Consider the following 23942-nt stretch of genomic DNA (forward strand, 5'->3'; position numbering starts at 1 on the left):
TTCCTTGCACTGACACCACCTTCACTTCCCAGGCCTTACCTGTTTTGGATAGAGTTGGCAGCAACATGCATGGCGACAGCAGTTTCTTGAGTTTTCCGGTTCATGCCCCCTGGTGGGGGACACATCCCTGACCCAACCTGAGGTGGCATATTGGCCATGTTAGGGCCATAAGGCCGGTTGCCCATAGAGGCGTGACTCATTCTCCCTGGAGGAAGTGTGCCGTAAGGTGGGATGCCAGGCTGCCCATGCATCTGACCTCCAGCACCCATAGGGTTCATGCTTCCAGCCATGCCTGCGCTGGGGTAGTTAGCGTTGGGCAAGGCATTATAGTTTGGCTGCCTGGGGTAGCCTCCTGGGAGGGGAAGAAGGAGAGAAGATGCAGAGACTTGGTTAGTGACTCATCAGTACCTCACTAACATCACTCAACTGTAAAACTCCAAGACAACAAACAATGGGAATCGTTCAATATTTGGTCTGGAAAGAGACCAACTTAACGGTAGCCTTTACCCCATTGAGAAAAAAAAAAAAGGAAAGGGGGGACCAGGAGCATATAAGGGCAGGCTTCAATTGTCCCCTCATCTTAAAGACAGCACAGCACAGAGAAAGGCTGGCTGGCAGGCCAGGCTGGCTTTGCTGCTATCCAGGCCCTTCAACTCCCAGAATTCTCCCCTTTCTACACGCTCGTCTTGCCTTCTCTCCCATGATCTGTGCAAGACATTCAGCTTTAGATATGTCTAGAACTGATTTTGAGCAAAGATCTATTCTATTAGGACTAATTTACTAAGAAATAACTTTAATAACCAGTAATTACCATCTATTAAGTGTCTGTGCTCAGTCTTGGGCTAAACACCTTATCCCCATTTTACAGATGAAACAGGGGCTCAGGGATATTCAAGGACTTTCCCATGGTGATAGTCCTGCCCTACTTTAGGGTCTGGCCTTGGTGGATTTAAGGCAAAGGACAGTCCTACTCTTACAACCCAGATAGCAGCATATCAGACAAGGAATTATGTTCTTGTCTCATCTCTGTGTACTCCTAACTGGGTAGTATACTCACCCTGTGGGCCGTACTGACTCCCCTGGGGACCATAGCTCCCCATGGAGTTCTGCTGGTAGGAGCCCATGCCTGTGTGCATCTGTCCTCCAGAAGGCTGACGCGGAGATAAGGCTGAGCCAGGCTGGGGGGAACTGTACTGGGGCATCTGGGGGTTCCTCTGCATGTAACCTATTTGTGGGTAGTGTCCATATAGTTATTACCTTGGTACAACGGGAACCAATGCTCTTTCCCTTATCCTAGGACTTTACCATCTACATTTTCTTTAGCAACTACTTGCATGACATCTCCATCTTATTTGCTATATAACTATGTGCCCTTTTAGGCGCCCGCTAATGTGACATAGCCATTAACCAGGGCATGCCAACAGCTTCTACTAAATGGGGGTTTGAAAAGACAAACAGCAATGACAAAACACAAAATGGTACAGAATTTAAAGGGTAAAGATTCAATGCTGAGTCTTCAGTATTTGCTGACCAAATAAGGCACAACATAGCAGGCAATCCATCAAAACACAACTATTGAGAGGCAAAGAATGACTGGGACACATACATACACATAATTTTGGAGCCACCAATATGGCCACGCCCACTCTAACTTCATAATTTGTTGCTGAGATTGTCCTAAACTTCATGGTCATACAGTTCTCTAAAAGTTATTGCACAGGATAACCAAGTATCTGCCTTAGCCATCCACCCCTCCCCTCAAAGCCCAGGTTCTCACCTCGATCTTGGGCAATGCTCGATTGGTTCATGGAAGGATGCATGATGCTGTCCGACTGGCCACTGGGTGGCCGAGGTGGCATCTGGTTGCCTGCTCCAGACAGAGAAAGAAGAAAGCCAATCATGGCTAAGCCTGGAAATTCTAACTAGGAGGTCAATTCAGAGCTGGAAATGACTCCTGGGAAGAGAAATCCAGCCAAGGGGCTCCCATCTCCCTTCCTCAAATGTTGGAGGGAAACTTTGCAGACATGAACCAAAGATGCTTTCTCTGCCAGCGGAAGGCTGGGGCTCCCTGACATGGTTGGGGGCCAGTCCCCCTTCCCTCTCCCCAAAGCCCAGCACTTGAAGGTACCTGGCACTGCAGCAGGCGAGAGTGGTCCTGAGCGAGACTGAGCAACACTGGCGGGAGAGCCAACAGGAGATGGGGAGGGGCCTCGGATGCCAGGCAGGTGAGGGGAGGTATGAGGAGAGAAAGGAGACTGAGCTGGATTACTCTGCTCTCCTTGGCTGCTGGAAATCCCTGATGTGCTCACTCCAGGGCTCAGAGCTCCTTCTGTCCCCATGGGGAGATCATCTATTGAACCAGACAGATCCTGAAACATACATACAAGGACATGGATTAGCAATATTAGGCAGAAAGACTCTTTTTTCTTTTTTTTTTGAGGAAGATCGGCCCTGAGCTAACATTTGCCAATCCTCCTCTTTTTGCTGAGGAAGACTGGCCCTGGGCTAACATCCGTGTCCATCTTCCTCCACTTTATATGGGACGCCGCCACAGCATGGCCTGACAAGTGGTGCATTGGTGCACGCCCAGGATCCAAACCCGGGCCGCCAGCAGCGGAGCGTGTGCACTTAAACGCTACGCCACGGGGCCGGCCCCAGAAAGATTCTTCTTTCAATAATCCTACTAAATGATTAACATTTTCCTTAAACAACCAAGAGCAAACACACTGCACACATAATGTAATCATGATGTTATAGTTTATATATAGCAAACCTCTATTAAGGGCCAGATAGAAAATACTTTAGATTTTGCAGGCCATATAGTCTTTGTCGCTACTCAACTCTGCCACTGTAGTGCAAAAGCAGTCACAGACAATACATAAACAAATGGATGTGACTGTGTTCTAATAAAACTTTATAAAAACAAGTAACTGGCCCACAAGCTATAGTTTGCTGACCTCTGTTCTATCCACCAGAAGCAGATCTAATACTTTCATCTTCTTTCCCAGCCCCAAGTTCTACAGTCATAAGAGAACAGCTCTTTTAGTGAGCCATTAGTTCTTTTCCAATGGGGAAACTTTACAAAACACTCCCAGGATGGCACCAGGAGCTACAAGAGAACGTTAGGTTTGAGCAAGGTTCACAGATCCCCTCTCTGTCACATTATTATAACCTACATTTACCAAGGACTCACTTCAAGTTACCACACTTTAAAACATAAGGGGTAGGAGGTAGAAAAGGGATATATTGCACAGGAAAGACAATTCCTTAACTGCAAATAAGGTCTGGGACTATAATGTATTCCTAACACCTGGCCCACAACAGGGATGAACAAACGTTTACCTACTGAACAAACCCAGCCTTTTTTCCTAACTTTAAGTTTTTCAATGAGAACTTGGTGTTTATTTGGGGGCTTTGTTTGTCTTGAATCAATCAGTAAAAAGTTCACTCTAGGTTAGCGAACTCTAAGATTAGCAATCAGGAGCTCAATGTGAAAAATATTCACCCCAGGAAATGCACCCTCAGCCCCATGTTCATTCTTTAGCAATATCACCAGCTTAACACCACAAATTAACTTCAGGCTGGGAACTAACTGCACCCTGAAGAAAGGATGACAGCTTTGGGTATGGGCTCAGGTCTGAGAAAACCCTAATACTCCAATGGTTTAAAAAAGAGTTCTCTTAAAGAGACATATATCTGAAGACGAAGGAGATCCAAAACGGCCTGATTTTAGTCTATTCCTATTCCCACAACAAGCTCACCTTGGAAAGATCAGTTCGAGGTGACTCTGACCGTAGAGTCTGACAATAACATTGGAGGTCAGAGGGGACCTGTTGGGTTCTCCTCCAAGTATCCAAGTTGGTTCCACCTTCTGCAAACCAGTTGTTACTTCACTAGGCAGTTGTTACTTCACTAGGCTGGGAGCATTTCTGCTGAGTTCTATGGAAACAAAGCTTGCCCTGAAGGCAAGGCAGGCAGGTGCGCAGTTGTGTCTGTGCCCAGCTCTCAGTGTTAGCTGAGAAGTCAGAAAATGCTTGCTTTCCTACAAGAAGCAGACCTAGTACACCATAGCATGCTTTAAAAATGCAATTAGAATTAGTCCCAGTGTGGAGGGGAACTCAAGAAGCCCTCCTCTAGGTAACAGCAAAAGGCCTCTTCCCTCTCTAAGGACTAAAGTCTCTGGAGCTACAAGGAGCCCCGGGTTTAACACAAGAGAGGAGCATGTTGAGGGCTAAGCTATAGCAGGGACATCTGACCTCTAGAGCCAAGGAGAGTAAACTCAAAGAGATAGCAAGATGACAAGAGGAGCCAACTGTGGAGGCCAGAAAAGATCTTGAAAGCCACTTGTTAAGCCCAGGTCTGTAACTGAAACTACAGCCCAATGCTCTGTTTTAGGGACCAGTAGGCTCCCTCAGCATTCCTTCCTACAGTCTCCATTCCTTATCAAACCGCTAGTTTCTGGTTAATAAGAGCTAATTGTTTACAAGAAAAAGAAATGAGCGTATTTTGGTAAACAGGAATCAAATGTCCACCCACAAGACAAGAACTTGGCTCTATTCAAATGGCTTTGAAAAACTAAGTGTTTTCAACATTTTTGTCTTTAATTACACAGGTAGGGGCCAGCCTGGTGGCGCAAGTGGTTAAGTGCGCGCGTTCCACTTTGGCGGCCCGGGGTTTGCGGGTTCAGATCCCAGGTGCGCACCGACACACTGCTTGTCATGCCATGCCGTGGTGGCGTCCCATATAAAAAGTAGAGGAAGATAGGCACAGATGTTAGCTCAGGGCCAATCTTCCTCGGCAAAGAAGAAGAGGATTGGCATCAGATGTTAGCTCAGGGCTGATCTTCCTCACAAAAAAATAAACAAACATGTAAAACATGAACATTTTCATGGTAAAAACCGTTCAGATAGTATAGGTAAAGCCAAAGTTCCCTTCTGCTCTAAATCCTTTTTTAATTTGAGATATATTAATCGGAGACCTTCTGAGGAAGTGAGAAGTTAAAAAAGAAAAAAAACGGATGATGCTCAATATGACTAATTATCAGGGAAATGCAAATCAAAACCATAAAGAGATGTCACCTCACCTGCTGGAATGGCTATTATCAAAAAGACAAGAAACAATAAGCATTGGCGAGGATGTGGAGAAAAGGGAACTCTTGTGCACTGCTGGGGGGAATGTAAATTGGTGCAGTCACTATGGAAAACAATATGGAGTTTTCTCAAAAAATTAAAAATAGAACTACCATATAATCCAGCAATTCCACCTCTGGGTATTTATCCAAAGAAAATGAAAACACTAACTCAAAAAGATATGTGCACCCCATGTTCACTGCAGCATTATTTACAATGGCCAAGATACGGAAATGACCTAACTGTCCGTCAAAGGATGAATGGATAAAGAAAATGTGGTGGGTTTATGTATGTGGAGTGGGCAAAATGGGTGAAGGGAGTCAAAAAGTACAAACTTCCATTATAAAATAAATAAATCATGGAGATGTAACGTACAGCATGGTGACTAAAGTTAATAATACCGTAATGCATATTTGAAAGTTGCTAAGAGAGTAAATCGAAAGTTCTTATCACAAGAAAAAAAATTCTGTATCTATATATGGGGACAAATGTTAACTAGATTTATTGTGATCATTTTGCAATATGTAAAACATCAAATCATTATGTTGTACATCTGAAACTAATATAATGTTGATGTCAATTACACCTCAACAACAACAAAAAAACCAACAACAACCCACCAACCACTGCTATAGGGTCAGGGCAGGGCCTGCAGATGCTCCTTCAGCCACAATTCTGTTAAAAACCAGGCTCTCCAGAGATCCACAAGTGAATGTCCTAGTCCAGCTGAGGGATCCCAGGAGCCTGAAGAAATCACTGGCAGCCCCTGGGGCTGGGCTCTCAGGACTCTGGAGGCATCTGTGGTGGCAATGTGGTGGCTTCCTTCACAGAGACACTCTGAGGAGAGCTGTCAGTTTTGGTAAAATGCCCTGAGCTCCCTGGAGAAAACGTGCTAAATAAACCACTGTCAAAAGCAGCCCCACGTGGGCTGGGATGCCTGGGGCACAGAATAATATTGGGGAAGGAAGCAGCATTAATCTTCTTATCTCTCTGATTTGGTTGGTTTGAGGCCAATCTCTCAAACTGTCATTTTCATCAGATGGCAACTGGTCATTATGGGGGTAGTTGATTAAAAAAAGACACAAAAACTAACCAGAATGTTAGCATAGGAAAGGAGAGACAATTTATATTAACATTAACAATAACTACTATTTGAGCATCTACGATGTACCAGGCACTTTATGGAGTTACTTAATTTTCTACAATTCTTGGAAGTAGGTACTTCCACCACTAACATGTTAAAGATGAGCAAGCTGATGCTCAGAGAGATTGGCTTATGTGCCCAAGTCATCCAGCAAGTTAAGTGGCAGAAACTAGATTCTGAACTCAGATCTGCAGAACCCCAAAGTATATGTTTTTTCTCTCTCCATTATGCTGTGATACTACAATGACTGAGGAAAAAGCACCACACCCTTGAGTTAGGAGACCAAGGCCCAGCTCTTGGTACTTATCAGTTATGACCTTGGGCAAGCTGGCAACGAGCTGGGCTTTGGTTTTCTCACTTTACTATGAGGACTGGACAAATTTGAGTTTGTGACACCCCTGGGGCATAAGCATGAAACTCCACTGGCACCATATGGTCAGGACCATATGGAATATGCAATACAGCAGCAATGCCCTGGAACAAGACATATGACAACACACAAGCAGTATAAGATGTAAGACACCCATCAGTCCCAGTGGCTAATCACAGTAAACGTTTTTATTGGGAAATGGGAGGAGTGGTAAGGGCAGAAGACTCCAAAAGAAGTCTCCCCTCTCTATCTACATGAACAGATATTGCTCTGAACTCCAAGTCCTTTTATTGCACAGGACACACCTTTGCTTTCTACCCTACAAAAAGCCAGTTTTTCAGGTCTTTTGTTCCACAAAGAGCTGGATGTCTGGTTGTTGAGTCAGACCTCAATGTGCCTAACAAGTTCAGCTTTCCACAACACACTTATCATGCAGACAAAGTTCAATCAATGCAAGCCCCTATTCTCCCTGGTGGGGGCTGCCTTTAGCATTTCAGGACTCAGGTTCTCAGTTTTCCCAAAACGGCCCATCTAAGAGGTACCTTCTGGGAGGACTGCTGAAAGAATTGTAGTAATGCCCCTTACATGGAAAGATCTCTTTTTCCAGGTTTGCTCTCCTCTGAGCATAATCCTGCTAAGAGATGGGAGTGAGGAACAGCCCACTCAGTGCCCTGCCAGTTCCAAGGAAGCAGCAGGGCCCAGGGAGAATTTCCTCACGTGTTTCCAACGTGTTTCACGCATTTTATTGCTCATCTACCATGCAGATCAAAAGCGCTGGAACAGGTCCAACTATTTCACACAGAATCTCACACTCCAGGCTGGCTACAGCCCCGAAAGCCTTCGTTTCTTCACTTGAAATACTGCCCAATGTTATTTTGGGATGTGACCTGATAGAGGAAGCCCATAGGGACTCCATGACGATAACCGTTCCAGCTGTGATTGGTTGCCCAGCCCCAGCGAGTGCCAGCATGGGTTTGTCAGGCTCTGCTGACAAACAGAACTCAGCAGCTAACACCTTCTCTTCACACCACAACAAAACCATGCCCGAAATCACACAGTCCCTACCTCACTGGGGCTGTGGGGAGGGTTTTTTCTAGTGCTCTCAAAGGAAGGGCTGCAAGTTCTAACATGAATTGGCTGCCTGATGAAGTACATTTTCAAGCAGGAAGATACCAGATCAGGGTTAGAGGAGGGGGGTTTAAACGATCTCCTAACAGAGCCTTATGAGGATGACATCAGTTCATTTTGCTGAGCAGATTAAATAACATCAACAGGCAAGCCTAAAGAACAGGCTCATGGCAATGCTCAGATTCAGGGTTTTCTCATAAATCGGGCTGAATCCTTAAGAAATGCAGCTTTTGTTAACCCCCAGACAGAGTTCTCATATTCTTTCGGTTGTGAAGAGCTTTTGCAAAGTTGTGCTGACTACTGGCAAGGAAATCACTCACCAATAGAACCAGGTAAATCTTATATACATGCCTGTAGTTAAGTGTGCCTGTGTCTGTCTGTCTGTGGTGGGACAACTGAGCCATACCCACTTAGATGACAATCCTTGAATGAAAAAAGTCCAAATGCACAGCCTGAAATGACCAAATCTGTACTAGCAATTTGTCAAGTGTTTTTCCCCTACCCTCACCTAACAGATCCATGGCCATGGCAGGAGGCTGTTCTCATGCTGGAGAATGCGAGGAAATCATGAAGACGACAGAGAGGCTAGGAAACCTAACCTGTGAAGAAAGGCAGATAGTAGGAAAGGAGGCAACAGCTTTGGCAAACTTCAAGGAAAAAGGAGTAACACAAACGTAGGAACTACTTAAGGCAGATAAGTTTTTGAGAGACCTGGTTTTTCATAAAGCCTTCTTTAAGCAACGTATTTGTCAAGGGCTGGGGAGAAGAGGCTGCTTCTATCAAGCACTTCTAAAAAATATCCAGTATGATAACGTTTCTGTCTTTTTTCTCCTCAGTCTTGGCTAAATGGAAGGAAGGGTGATCTGACCCATCCCAGACAGGTAGGGACTCCAGAGTTACAGAACTGCTGCACTGTTATTCCAATGAGTGGTCTCAGTCCAACAGATTAACTGCCATTCCTGCCTAGAGAGCAGGCTAGCTAGTGCTGGCTGAAATGCCAAGAACGGATCAACACACAGAACAGGCTGCCTCCTACTGCTGGTAGTAATTCCAAGTCAGGGGTTAAGCAGGTGGTGAGAAGGGGAAAGAAAAGATGCAGAGGCTGACACTATCCTTTTAGCTTAGGACCAAGCACCGTCTCCTGCCTGGACTACACTCACTGTTTGGAATAGCAGAAATTGCTCCAGGAAAGGCTCAGAGAACTCTATTTCCTAACCCTCCATCCCAAGTTTCCAAAAACCCCTCACCAAACTCCCTCTTCTCTTTTTCCACAATAATTTATTGTTCTGGGGATAATGGATCATTTCTTCCTGGTTTCTTCTGGCTGCCTGATTGGGAATGTACACCAGAGAAGGGTCAGACTCTTCTTGTCTCCAGAATGCTTTTCAGGGACTCATCTCCAAGAGGAAATCCCCTATATACACACGTCAGAATTCATAAATAAAGCTCTAGGAGACCAAATCTCCAAATTCAAAGAATGCTGGAAAGAGGAATACAGCAAGTCCCTTTGTCTCTCTCTCCTGAAGGAAAGCAGAACTGACAGGAAAATGTGACTATCATGTGTTCAATCCTAAGGTACATGGTTGACTCTTACTTAATTCTCACAATTGTCTTCTGATGTAGGTATCACCCCCATTTTTTTTTTTTTTTTTGGTGAGGAAGATCAGCCCTGAGCTAACATCCATGCCAATCCTCCTCCTTTTTTCCCCTTTTTCTCCCCAAAGCCCCAGTAGATAGTTGTATGTCATAGTTGCACATCCTTCTAGTTGCTGTATGTGTGACGCCGCCTCAGCATGGCCGGACAAGCAGCGGGTTGCTGCGCGCCCAGGATCCGAACCTGGGCTGCCAGTAGCGGATCGCACGCACTCAACTGCTAAGCCACCAGGCCGGCCCCCCATCCCCATTTTTAACAAAGAAGCAGGAAGCTCAGAAGTTAAATGACTTGCCCAAGGACAGAGAGCTATTAAAGCAAAAATCTGGGGATTCAAACCCATATTTCTTTGACTCCAAAGCCTGTACTCTTTCCACCATAAGGTGGAAGCTTGCGACCATCAAAGGCTAGGCTCCATGCTCCAAACGAGGTCAGGCAACAACCTGTCTCTGGACATGCTGGGTGATTAGCTACACGACTCTAATAGGCTAACCTCACTAGGCCTTACTCAGCTCCTCTGTAGAAGGAAAGACTAAAACTAGATAATCCATCTCTACAAGTCTACAATGGTACATGTTCTCCTCTTTCCTAGCCACTCTTCCTATAAATCGCTCTTCCTTTCTAAACCTTCTTTCATGGTTTATTTCAAATCAGCCCTTTCACCTATAACTCTCTTAACTTAAACCTACTTTCTCTACACTGAAGGGTATAGTACTTTTTCTCACCTCTGGGTCCTTATAAGCGTACTTAATATGTACAGGGGAAGGGAGGAGGAGAGAATGGCTTAGAATCTAGGGAGATACGTAGGAAGTTAAGTCCCATGAAGGTAGGTATCTGGTCTTGCAGGTATTTATACTGAATGTGCTCTAATCCTATTATCAAGCACTAGGGTGTGGCCCAGAGAGAGAAGTCAAAACATCCCTGGCCTGTAGGTGGCCTCATCTCAGGCAATTTCAAACCCTTACACTTTCCTCACCCAGCCCCGCAGCCACCCTTCCAAACTGCAGGACAGTTGAGCCTTGTTTAGGGGCCCCATTCCCCAAACTACAAGATGGGAAAGCTTCTTTCCGGGTAGAAGCCAAACAAGATTCAACACCCTGTCCAGCCATGCTCCAACAGTGGGGCAACAGAGTTCTCTTCTAACACAGCAGGGTGACCCATTTCCCAGCCACCAAAGAGAACTGGGTGGGAAGCCCAATTGCTTAAAGTCGCAGTATAGGCGCAGCAACTATAGACTAAAATCATTTTTGCCTTGGGAACTTAAAAGACAGAACAGCTTTGTAGGGGGCAAAGCCCCCACAGCCATAGTACAACTTCCCTGGCCTCTCACTCTCATCACACTGTCCATGGCTACTCTAAACCCAGTGTTACAGGACTGATGGCACTGTCCTTAGTCCGCCTGTTTCCCCACTAGACTGTGGGACCAGAGCAAGACCAGGCTATATTCTCCTAGATTATTAGTGACCAGAAAAATGCCAGGCACACAAAAGACAAAATGCTTGATAAATGTTGCTCAATGAATAATCTACTCAAAAGCATCCTCTTTAGACCCAATCTCTATTAGTCCTCGCTCTTCCCTTTAGTCTTCATTTCCCCACTCTAACCCTGTACCTGAACTCTAGACCTCCACAGTGAGGGCGGGACTCTTAGGTGCTGGCATCAAGGGAACTGACTCTCCTGTCTAAAACTGTAAAGCACAACCCCGAATGGGCCTTGGCCACTTGGGTAAGAGCTCTTGATAGAACCGCAGTGCATGGCAGGAACGGCTGGAAAGGAGGCTGGCGGGAGGCGGGGCTCTGTGTCACTGGAGAAATTTCAATCTAATTACAAAAATACAAGAACCTGCTGTTCTAATCCACCTCAGCAAAATCTCTTGAGGTGGGTCTGACCCTTTGGGTGGAGGCTGAGGGCGTTGCTGAGGTGAAAAAGGGAGAGAAGACAGACTGTTGGGCTGACTGCATTCCTGCAGTGGGAGCCCCTGCAAACAGCAGCTCGGCCACTGCAGCAGCCATTGATTTTCCAGGGGTCGATATTCTGCTCCCACAGATCTGCTCGGCTAGAGGTTTAATCACACTGAGTGCTTCTGCTCCACATCTCCCCTGCACTTCCCCCTCCCCAAACCAATAAAACAAACACCAAACACAATGAGAGTTGGCAATGCATAGACAGTGCTCCCCAAAGCTGGACCCCACCCTGGAGAAATTCTAAGCACCAGTTCCAAGGAAGCCAAAGCTACATGGGGAGTCCACAAGAAGCTGCAGGGACTGACCTACAGGCCCCAGAGGACCTTTTAATCTATTGCCCAACACTCCCATGCAGACCCTTTTAAGAATTCAGAGATTTTACATTAAAAAATCCAGGTTCCCAACTTGTGGAAAAAAAATGGATCCTAGAACTCCCATTGGGCACTAATTGGTTGAAACCTTGCTTTCTTGTTTGTCACAGTCCCCACCAGGCCTGTATAACCAGCCTTCCAACACACACTGCTCCCCTATAAAGGCTCCTCACCTGGGCCAGGAGAGAATGTCTTATCTAGTAAGAAACCACCTCTTTCCCCAAAATGTACAGAGTTTTAAGGGTCACTAGCTAACAGACTCAAATCTGAAAAAAATGAAACTGGGTCAGAGCTGGGCCTGAGTTAGAGCAGTCAAGAACAATGCATATTTATGGAATAGGGCTGTTCTAATCCCAGCAGGAAAGGAACACTGTAAAGCTAGAGAAGGCAAAGAAATTATGAACTCCCTACTTTCTCCAAGTCAAGCATTCCCTGTTAGGAAGGCCAACCACACAGACCTTGTTCCATCATGATCATCAGCTTGAATCCTAGAACTTGAGCAAAGAGGGCAGGAAAAAGGTGAGAAGAAAGAACATGGAAAAGAAAGCAAAGTTCTAGGTATGAGAAGTGTAATTAGGCTTCCACCTCATCTGGCTGCTCCTCAGAATTACAGCAACCAACAAGCAAGCAAGGATGTAACGTACACAACTAGGGAAGGCAAAGTCGGCACTGTGCTGAACACAGCTAAGACCAAGGTCTAAGGGCTACATGGCGTCCCTGGTTTGGTATTTAAAGCCCTAAATTTGTATTCGCCAGTGGTCTTCCCTACCATGGCCTACCGGTCCAGATAAAATCCCAAGATTCTGGGGGAGGGGGTAAAAGAAACAGATTTGAGAGTGGAGAATAGATAGAATCTTAAACCAGAAAAGACAGCCATCAATCCCAAAAGCCTTTAAACCTAAAAGACCAACTCTGAACATAACGGTGAGACAGAGTCAAGTTGTAAAAGTAGAAGACAAAGGGGAAAAAAACAAATATTCTTGATAACAGTTCTTCTAAACACTGATCCCTTTCATTTGGAACTTGGTTTCTCTCCTATTTTCCTCAAAATGTCAGAAAATTACCCTCACTCATTTCAGTAAACAATATTCAGTATTCTTCCCATATCAAAGCTGGCCTTAAGGGACAGGTTCGCTGACTCTCAGCTTGAGCCTTCCACCTTTAGTTCCCACCTTCAACAAGGCATGGCTTCTTAGCTTCCTTGGGAAAGGTCAAATGGGAAGCAAGCTGGTGGCTTGGAAGTGAGCTCTGCCTCATGGCAACCAGTGATTATGTCACAATACCAGCCAATTCCATGCTGACACCAAGTGGGGAAAATGAAATAGGTTCAGGCCACGGAAGCAGACGGAGCAAGAGATCAGGCACTGGTCCCCCAAGGGACAGCACTAGATCACGTACCGCTTTCATCACAACTTTGAGGTAGAACACCAAATATCTTAGAAACAAAAGAAAAAGACAATAGAGCTAATTCTATGCTTGATTTATCAGGTATGTTAACACAGCTCCATACCCCTAGGGGTCCTCCCCTCTGGACCAAGTTTGGAGGAACAGATTCTCACTCCGGTGTAGGGGGGCCCTAGCAGTTTCTGTAAGGATAGGACTTCTAGGAGGACTTGGTTTATTTCTTGTTCAAAAAGTCCAAGTTCCTCCCAAGGACAGATAAGAAACAGCTTGGCAATCATACATCTGGGGGTGGCTTTCTGATTTTGGTTGGTCTTTTTAAAGGACAATGGCAGAAGCCAGGGCACGCACTTGACTGAGGTAATCTCCCAGCCAGCTTTGTAGAAGGTTATAGAAGCATGAACAGGAGAGAAAAGGAAAGGGGGAAGGGTGGAGGAAAGCCATGGTCACAAGGCAACTGAGTTCATCCATATGCTGACTCAGGAATTTCAGGAAATTCTGGTTTTTGAGATTTCTTCCTTCCACAGTAAATGCTTCCTACATCTTCCTGGGGAGTAGACCTAAATCCACAAGTTCTAGTATCATTACTTTTGCCTAAAAATTTGTCCACACTTCCTTCTTCCCTTTATCCAAAGAGAAGAAAATGTGGAAGACAAAGTCTGTTTTCTGAATATGGCATTTTTCCTTCTCTTAGAGGAGCTTTTTGCTGATCCTTTACAGGAGCTGGTCCTAATGGTAAAAGCGCTGGACTGGAAGTTAGGGAATCCAATGTTCTCACGTATTGAATGACCCTGGGCAAGTCCTTCACCCTTTCTGGGCCTTAGGTTCCTCATATGTAAGGCGAGAGGTAAGGTGGAGTGGTGGTGTTGGTGTTAAGTGCGGTGAGTATTCTGTGGACTAGCTCATACTGTCCCCATTCTACTTTTTTCCTAATTTTAGAGGTTAAAAAGCTAAAAACTACATTTCCCAGAATCCCTTGCGGATGGTTTGGCTACAATTCAGGTTCTGCTAATTCGAAGCAGGTTCAAGATTAGATCAAAGTATGGCAGAGACCGTATTTCTGTCTCCTTCACTTGTTTCTGTAAGAGCATTTTGGTTTCATCTTCCAGTTAACTGGGTGCTGATTCTGACAGCAGCAGCTGCTGCTTTTTTTGTGTGAGGAAGATCAGCCCTGAGCTAACATCTGCCAATCCTCTTCTTTTTGCCGAAGAAGACTGGCCCTGAGCTAACATCCATGCCGGTCTTCCTCCACTTTATGTGGGACGCCGCCACAGCATGGCCTGACAAGCGGTGTGTTGGTGCGCGCCCGGGATCCGAACCCGGGACGCTAGCAGCAGAGCGCGTGCACTTAACCACTATGCCACGGGGCTGGCCCCAGTTGCTGCTTCTTGATTGCAGTTTACTGATCCCTGGATAGCAGATTTAGAGCAATCAATCTGATAGTGGCTCAGAAGTAGAGTTCTCCTGGTGGGTCGAATCTAGGTCTAGGTCCCGTTGCTGGAGGACAAACCTAGAGCGTGCTCCCTCAATCCTTCTAACACTTTTGTAAGCCCAATTCCCCATATTAAATCCCTCTCTATTAAACATACCTAGGTCTAGGGTTCAGTGTAGAAACCACTCTATATGACACAGTATTATTGGATAATCCCAGAAGAGTAGTTGTGAACAAGAGAGGAGACCAGAATTATTCACAAAGCGTATTTGCTGCTAAGCCAGCGTCTTCTGGGGAAAGGGGGCAAGACGGAGGAGCCTTAGAACTTTAAAATACATTTGTCCAGGACAACCTCCTTCACTTCTTCCCTTTTTACAACCTCCTTGCACTTTCTCCCTCCCACTCTAAGCTCTGGGGGGTTGAACTGCTCACACAAGATGGAGGGTTGAGTCAGCACATGCTTTCCTTTCCATCCCTATATTCTCTGCAAGCTTTTACTCTGCTGAGGACAGCATTACTTGCCCAAGCCAAAATAAGTATTCTCTGGGCTTCAGGTAAGCTTGGGCTAGAAAGGGTACCAACCATCTTCCTCAGCAGCAGGAAATATGTTTATAAGCTCCAGGTGCAAAACAACCAGGACACACCAGTCCTGACAGCCCTGTGTAGCTAATGAGTGAAGGCCTGCACAAGATCCTAGCTTATCTTCTTATACCAATTTCTGGTCTAAGCAATGAACCACCAGCTTCCTGTAACAGGGCTGGGGACAAACTGAAAAACAAGGTCAAATTCAAGCGGTATGCTTAGTGGGGAGGGGGTACTTCCTGCTAGTCCTCAGTAGGACTTACTGACCCCGGAGCCACCACATTAGAGGTAAGGCTCAGTTAGTTTTCAGACTGAAGTTGTTCCGAAGAAAACAAAAGGTTCCAGCAAGAGGAATCTGTGTGAGACACACAGGCAGGAAGCAGAGCTGAGCCACCAGCGACTAGAATAGAAACAGGAAATGGGCCCAGGAACAAGCATACAGTAATCTGCTGCAAGCAGCACAGGCTCCAGCAGGCATCAGGCAGTATCAGGGCCGGAGCAGCGTGACTAAGATGGAGAAGCAGATTGGCTAGCCCTGCCAGAGAACCAGCCTTCTAGAGAAGGGACGGGTGCTTGCACAGCGTACATGCTGCTCTGAGCAGTCCGGGCAGATATGACAGAGGGGGTGGGGATTTCCTTTTTGAGACTTTGTGAGAGCACCTGGGCTACAATTCAAGGGGAGCAAGCACAGATAGTCAGATATAAAGAAAACAGGTCACCAACCTCAGAACAGCCTAGCCTCCCTAAGTACCAAAATTGCTAGCGGCGTTTCTGTTATCCCTTTGAAAATAAGCCATCAAAAACCTAGGCAAAAACTATTGGCCCTGCCTCCTTGTACCATGAAATGTGACAAAAGGGAACACAAACAGTGTAAAATTAAAATCCTTCAAACATTCCAATATTTTAAGCCTTTAGGGGATTTCTGTCACTCCCCCCAATACACCTAGATGACAAAAAGCTGGCGCCCAAGCTCAGGTAGGTAGCAAGAACCTAGGGGCTATTCAAAAAAGGTTTTCTGAGCGTCTGCCTGATACAGGTGGCACATATAGACTGAGTGCTCAAGCAGAGGTACCAGTATAATGCTATGCCAACATGAAGAAAATGGGGAACAAGTCCCAGAGAAGATATTTCAGCTAGGTTTTGAAGCCGAAGTAGAAGTTTCCTGGGTATTAAAAAAGAGGGGGAAGGGTACATCTCAAGCGGAAGGACAATGGCAGGAAGGATCGGGAGTTGTAAGGAGCATAAGGTACACCTGAGTGGCTGAAGATGAGGCTGCAGAGGTATGCTGGGAGCTGTGGATGGTCCCACAATGGGGTTTGGGCTATAGGCATGGGGAGCCGGGGCCCCCAGAAACCATTGGTGGTGGACTCCCACTCCCATCCCCCACACTCAGATTATTTAAATTTTACTAGACAGTCTAGTGTCTAGTAAATGTGTCTAGTGTCTAAATTTATTGTACCCCAAAGTCCCCAGCTTAATATTTCATTTGAAAATTTTACTCACAACTCTCAGGGTCTAACTCCTCGCTTCTAAACCATCAGACAAATGAATTACCTGGGGATCTTGTTAATGGTGTTGGATTCAATAAAGCTGGGGTGGGACCCAAGAATCTGCATTTCTAGCAAGCTCCCAGGTGATGTCTGTGCTGCTAGATAAATGGACCACATTTTTTTTCAGTAGCAAGGATCTAACTGATTAAAATTAGCATTAATCAGGACACTGTGCTCTAAGAAGGCACAGAACAGGACTTGCGCCTGTCCAACACAAGGGGAACCAAAGAACCAAACTAGTCAACTTTCCACTGTTTGAGGGGATCCCCTAGTTGGTCAGTTCCTCCAGCAGGCCTGCCCTATAGATTTGGCCATCTTCCCTCTCTCACTCCTCCCTGTCCCTCAGCTTTCTTTTTCGCAACTTATCTATGCCTCCATCACAAGGAGGTCTGGGAAAACAAAAGCGAAATGGAAATCCATTTATACTGCTTCTTTTAGGACAAGTCAAGTAAATATTAAATGGCACAGGGGTTGAGGCTTTCGGCTAAACATGAAGAGAGCATCAGATTGTCCATGGCTTTCCTCTGCTGGGTGGGATGCTAGAGGAAATATTTCATCTGAAATAGCAGGGAGAGCTGGATTCAAATCCTGCTTCTGACCCTTAGTTTCCTCTAATGTAAAACAGAAGTGGTTACTCAGTACATTTCAATTCCTGCCCTTCCAGGAGGACTGGTGTTTGCTGTAGCTCCTTTCCTGGCCTCACTCTTGCCCTCTAAGATTCAGATTCTACAGAACAACATAATTCCCTTCCATTTCCTCTTTCCAGATCACTGTAGCCCAAGCTCTCAGAGTCTGAGAACATCAGAGTAGTAAATCATGAGTGCTAATAGCTGCTATGTTGTTAAGTGAAATCTAAAAGAAGGCTTGGTGACGTAAAAGAATATCTATAGATAATTTTTTTTTTTTAAAGATTTTATTTATTTATTTTTTCCCCCCAAAGCCCCAGTAGATAGTTGTGTGTCATAGCTGCACATCCTTCTAGTTGCTGTATGTGGGACGCGGCCTCAGCATGGCCGGAGAAGCAGCGCGTCGGTGCGAGCCCGGGATCCGAACCCGGGTCGCCAGCAGTGGAGCGCGCTCACTTAACCACCAAGCCACGGGGCCGGCCCTGTCTATAGATAATTTAATAGACATTAAAAATCCCAATCCTGTTCTCCACCTCACTCCCAGCATCAATAACCTCCACTCCAACCAAACCAGAGGAAACAAGTATGACCCAGATCTTCAACAGGAGCCTCTAAGACCTTTTCAGTCAAAGGTATGGGGTCCCTCACAAGCTAACTCAGTGAGTGCCCTTGATTCCTTTCTTTCACGACTCATGAAAGATGTGCCTCCTAATATTCTGCCAGTATCTCCACCCTTCTATCTATCTGCCTTATACATATGCAGGTCTTGAGATGAAGCTGAGGAATTTGGGCTGATTCAGGTGCCTCCTCCTTCAACGTCTTTCAAGAGTGCTCTTTGCCTTGATACCTTTCCCTTGCACACTTCCTTTCCTCCAGCCCTCAGACATCAGGTCCTCTCCCTACCTAAAAAGGATCCCAATAACCTGCTTCATGACAAATCCAACTTTATATTCCTCGAAATATATTTATATTCCTTGAAATATAAATTTGATGTGGACCATCTTCCTCCTTCCCTTGGCTTCCAGAAATATGACACAATCCTGGTCTTCCTCCAATCTTTCCAGCTATCTATTAAGCACTTCTACCCAATGACTGCAGGTATTGTCCAGGGTTCCATCAGGCTCCTCTCTCCATACTCCATGGTTTAACCATTAACCTCTACATAGACAACTCTCAAACTCTATTAAGACTCAGCTTTTACCCAAGTTTCAGTCTCCTGTCTCCAACTAGTAAGTAAGCATTTGTTTTAGATATCTCACTATATGGAACTTAACTTCTCCTCAAAAATGAGTTTTCCTATTAACTCTTCTGTCAATGAGATTTCTCTTTCTTTTTTCCCCCCAATCAACATGGTTAAATTTTCCACCCAGTAGAATTCACTTATTCTTAGTTCTATAGATTCTTTCTTGCACATACCACAACTGTTCTAGATAACTATGCAAATGAGACAGAGGGGTAGAACTCCACATCTCTCGCCAGAATTATTTCAACAGTTTAACTTATCCCCTTGCTTCTGGACTCTCCTCTTTTCAAACCATACTACACACCAACGGATCATTTTTGTAAAACATTAGTTTTATCGTGTTATCGCCTTAATTAAGTATCTGCAGGCCTATAAGATCAGATCCAAATGATTTACTTAGCCCACCAGGGCCCCAACACCTATGATCTAGCTTTCCTTCCTGTTACTCTCCACCCTAGGAAGCCTGATCCAGACCAGACCCCATATATCATCTATACTGTACCCTATCCCCACCTGGCCTCTGCTCAGGCTGTATTTTTCCTTTCCAACCACCCAAGTACATCCATATCTAGCTCATTCTAAACTTCTGTCATGTCTTTCCTCAACTATTTAGACACAACTAGATCACTGACTTCACCAAATTCTCATAGCACTCATAACATTCAGGCACACATTCTTATATCTATTTTACTAATGAAACAGAGAAGAACCCTTGAGGGTAGCAACCATGTCATACTCAGAATCACAGACTTAGAGAGTTCAGGTTACCTCCGAAATCTTCCTCCAACTCTTGTCTAATGCTTATTTGCCTTCCATATAACATCCATAGCAAATAGCGTGCCAGGTTTTACTCCAGGGACAGAGAACTTTGCTACTTTTTTTTTTTTTTAATATCCTCATCCTCCAGATCACAAAGGAACTTGTATGTCAGATTTGGGCTTAAACCTATAGGTAACAGGTAGCCAGAGGTTTTAAAACAGTAATGTAACTTGTCAGGTTTGATTTTATTTATTTATTTTTTGTGAGGAAGATCAGCCCTGAGCTAACATCCGTGCTAATCCTCCTCTTTTTGCTGAGGAAGACCGGCTCTGAGCTAACATCTATTGCCAATCCTCCTCCTTTTTCTCCCCAAAGCCCCAGTAGATAGTTGTATGTCATAGTTGCACATCCTTCTAGTTGCTGTATGTGGGACGCTGCCTCAGCATGGCCGGAGAAGCAATGCATCGGTGCGCGCCCAGGATCCGAACCCGGGCCGCCAGTAGTGGAGCGTGCTCACTTAACCGGTAAGCCATGGGGCCGGCCCCAGGTTTGATTTTTTAACATGATCACTTTGGTGATTATGCTGAAGACAGACTTGGAAGGAAAAGAAACAGAACAGTCAGGAGTCGGTGGCAAGACACCAGGTGCAAGATAATAGGGGCCTGAAAAAAAGGCAGTGGGGAAGGACAGGAGAAACCAGATTAAAAAGCCATTTCTAAAGTAGACTAGGATTTGGTGACCAACTTACGGAAGGGATCCAGTGATGAGTGCCACAGAGCGGAGAGCTCCCAGGGTGATGCCAGCAGTGTAAGGGCTGCCCTAACCCAGGAATCAACTGCACTGAGGCCACAGCTGCAGGCAGTTTGTCTTTCCCAAGTCTCTTTTCTTTCCACCATTTTCAACCCACAGCCTTCCACCTAGATCATCAAGAGTCAAACTACAGTGTAAGTCACCACTATTATTCAAGTTACCACTGTGGCTTCCTTGTCTAGTAATTTTTTTTCTTCCCTTTTCAAAGGACTACCTAAGCTCACTGTTATTCAAGTATGGTATTTGGAACTTCAGCACCACTGAGAGCTTGTTAGAAATGCAAATTCTTGGGTCCCACCCTACACCTACAGAATCAGAACCTCTCTGGTTAGAAGTCCACAATCTGGGGGCTGGCCCCGTGGCGCAAGTGGTTAAGTGTGCGCACTCTGCTGCGGCGGCACGGGGTTCACCGGTTCGGATCCCAGGCGCGCACCAACGCACCACTTGTCAAGCCATGCTGTGGCGGTGTCCCATATAAAGTGGAGGAAGATGGGCATGGATGTTAGCCCAGGACCAGTCTTCCTCCGCAAAAAAAAAAAAAAAAAAAAAGAGGAGGATTGGCAGATATTAGCTCACGGGTGATCTTCCTCACAAAAAAAAAAAGAGGTGCACAATCCGTGTTTTAATTAATCTCCAGATGATTTTTAATGCAAGCTAAAATTTGAGAAGCACTGATCTAGCTAACCTCTCCAGTTCAGGGCTTTCAATCTTATATCCATCTTCCACCACTGAATGGAAACTCTACTCCAGGTACACTTTCAAGACTAAAATGTAAATTTACAAATGTGCCTCAGTAAGAAAAATTTGGGAAGCATTCATTAGTCTAGGTAAACCACACACACTTGGATGAATCACTTAAATAGAAGCTTCTAAAGATGCAACTCCAAGTCATTCTCAAAAATAATTATAATCAAAAGTCAGATACCAATTTTCAGATGAGTCCCTTAGAGATTTTGCCCCAAAATAAAGAAAATTAAAGACTTAATGAAACATCCAGAGATCTGCTCACCCATCCCTTACACGAACCTTCTTAACATAAGGTCTGAAGTGGTAGCTATTTTACAAGATAGATGACAGACCCTAACCCCAGTTCTTCTTAAGGCCAATGTCAGGAAGCACAAATAGATTAATCCATCCTCTAAAATGGATTTTGGGCCTTCCCCTAACAGTCTGTGATACCTCCTTGCCCTAGCAGTGAAAACAACAATTTGGTAATATGGTAAAGCTGTCCCCTGTCAGACATACACTTTCTGGATGAGCAATGTAATGGATACTGCTCAGGTTCATTCGTTCAATGAGTTGGAGCCTACTATATTCCAGGCACTATGATGGCAATGAGCAAGACAGAGCAAGCCAGCCCTCACTGAGCTCACATTAAATAAATAATTGAAATTACACTTGAGATAAGCACTGACAAAAAGCACGGGTGCTAAGACAGTCTATTATAGCAAAGGAACCTGACACAGTTTGGACTAGTGGATCTCTACCAGGGCTGCAAATCCGAATCACCCAGGACAGCTTATAACCATACCAAAGCCCAAGCCCACCCTGCACATCAAACAAATAGAAACTCTGTGAACCCTGGCCATCGGTTTTAAAGATCATTTGCTCCTCAGGTAATTCTAACAGGCGGCCAAGGTAAAGAGCCACTAGTCCTGGGCATCACATGCTGGGGACACAGAGGTCAATAACACAGTGCCTGCCCTCCAGGAGCTTACCATCTATATTCACGTGTCGATTAACAACAGGGATCCATTCTGAGAAATGCCTCATTAGGTGATTTTGCTGTGTGAACATCATAGAATGTACTTACACAAATCTAGATGGTATAACTTACTACACATCTAAGCTGTATAATACTAATCTTAAGGGACTACCATTGCATTTGTGGTCCACCATGGACCAAAATGTCATTATGCGGCACATGACTGTAGTGGAAGAGACCCACGGTAAGCAGAGGTATCAGCAAAATGCTCTGGTAGTATGGGGCAAAGAAACCTCAGATATAGGATAGTGCTTCTCTGGGTACAAGGACGAGGAAGTGATCTCAGAAGGCTATAAAAGGTGCTTTTACCTATGCTGATTTCTAAAAATGGGAACTTTATACCTTATTATGTCTTAATATTGTAGAATTTTTTTTTAAGTAAAATAAAAACTGCCTTTAGTCAGTGAAGGCATCATAGAAGTTATTTAAGCTGAGTTTTGAAGCTTGATTAGGAAGGAGTTTTCTGAGAAAATGATCTTGAAGGTGTAGTCTGAAATATGAACCGAAAGAGTTAGGAGCAAAAGTGTATATTAGGCAAAGGGAAGAGTGTATGCAAAAGTCTGGAAGAAGAAAAAAGCATGGGGCCTTACAGAAACCAAGAGAAAGCTGAGAGCAAGGCAGAGAGCAAAAAAGGACAAAGTAGAAATTCTCAAAGTGCCAGCCCTGGTCTAGCAGCATCAGCAGCATCGAGTTATTTGTTAGAAATGCAGATTCTCAGGCTTCACTTCAGATCTACTGAAATCAGAAGAAGGGGTGGGAGGGAACAGCCTAGGTAATATTAAGGATTTTAGATTTTATTCCAAGATTAACGAAAAATAATTGAGAGGTTTTAAACAGAGGGATAACATAATCAGGATAATAGCAGCTAAATGGTTGGCATTAATAGCTGAACAAAAACTCCTCAAAAATCTAATTTTTGTAATAATCAGGATCAGAAACCACACTGAGTCTTTAAATGAAGGGTCACAATCACAACGCTTTTATGGCTAATCGGGCAAGGTGAATGAGAGAAGAGGGTAATGTGGAAAACTGGAGGGGCTGCCCTCCAGTCAGCCTAGCATCTGCTCTGGAGCCAAACACAAATAGATGCCCCAAAAACATCTGCTGAGTGAAAAGAATACACTGGCAAACCTAGGGATCCCTTAACACAGCTGCTTAAGAAAGCAGAGGGCCCCTTGTAGGGAATCCCAGCGTTTCCTTTCTTCAGATGTGACTGTTTCCCAGCCTTGGCTAGCCAAATCTGGCATCAAACCAAAATTTCAAAGAAAAACCACCTTTTGTTTCTTGGTCCAAGTGGCAGAGGGATAAAAAGCAATTCAACAAACAAGATGCCAATAGCCCAGCCAGCTCACCTCTCACACGGAGTTTCTACCACAAAGTAAATGACCCATTTGTATGAATCTATAGTAGAAGCCTGAACTTGGGAATGCTCCTTGTGATAGGCTGCCCAGGAACAACCCTCCCCTGGGCTCAAGAAGCTGCCAGCACCTTCACTTCAGTAGGTCAGATCAGAAGCTCTTGGATTCAATAGGACAAGGCTCTCAACCCTTAGAAGACATGCAACATGTTTGTACGCTAAGCCTTTCAGGACTAAAAATATCAAATACAGTTCTGCCGAAAGGTCACTAGGAGCAAGTAGTAACTTTTTGATGGGGAGCAACTTACAGCACCGGCAGAAATCCACTGATTCGGGTTCTTGCCACAAGAGCACCCCATTCAATTTAGCCATAGAAGATAAGGGAGTGGTTACACATTTCCAACTGAATCAGGTTAAAAAGCACAATCTAATGAAGTTCAGGATGCAGAAAAGGATCGCAACAGACACTAATGAGAAGGGAACAAAGAGGAATTGCCTTATTCAGACACTTCCTCCTCCAATTCCTCAGTTGAGAAAGTCAACAATCTCAGAAGTCCCATCTGACTGTGGCTATTCATCCTAGCCTGGTCTGAATGACAGGTGCTGAGGGACTTCATAGACATTGCCCTACTAAGGTTATGGCTCAGACATCTTCAGGGG

The 23942-nt window shown here is 44.9% G+C and overlaps 1 protein-coding gene across 2 annotated transcripts in view; it reads right to left on the minus strand.

Moving 5' to 3' along the window:
* The window catches only part of ARID1A (AT-rich interaction domain 1A), a 69772-nt gene that overhangs the window by 16408 nt on the left and 29422 nt on the right, over positions 1-23942 (minus strand). For both annotated transcript variants that reach the window (XM_014784015.2, XM_087446498.1), the window contains exons 5-8: positions 2129-2369; positions 1778-1867; positions 1058-1225; positions 40-352 (exon numbers count right to left, since the gene is read on the minus strand). In XM_014784015.2, coding sequence (XP_014639501.1) covers positions 40-352; positions 1058-1225; positions 1778-1867; positions 2129-2369 — 812 coding nt within the window. The remainder of the gene's footprint in view (positions 1-39; positions 353-1057; positions 1226-1777; positions 1868-2128; positions 2370-23942) is intronic.

The sequence above is a fragment of the Ceratotherium simum genome, chromosome 22 (genome assembly GCF_057802395.1).
Source record: "Ceratotherium simum simum isolate JZ-2026a chromosome 22, ASM5780239v1, whole genome shotgun sequence".
Classification (NCBI taxonomy): Eukaryota; Metazoa; Chordata; class Mammalia; order Perissodactyla; family Rhinocerotidae; genus Ceratotherium; species Ceratotherium simum.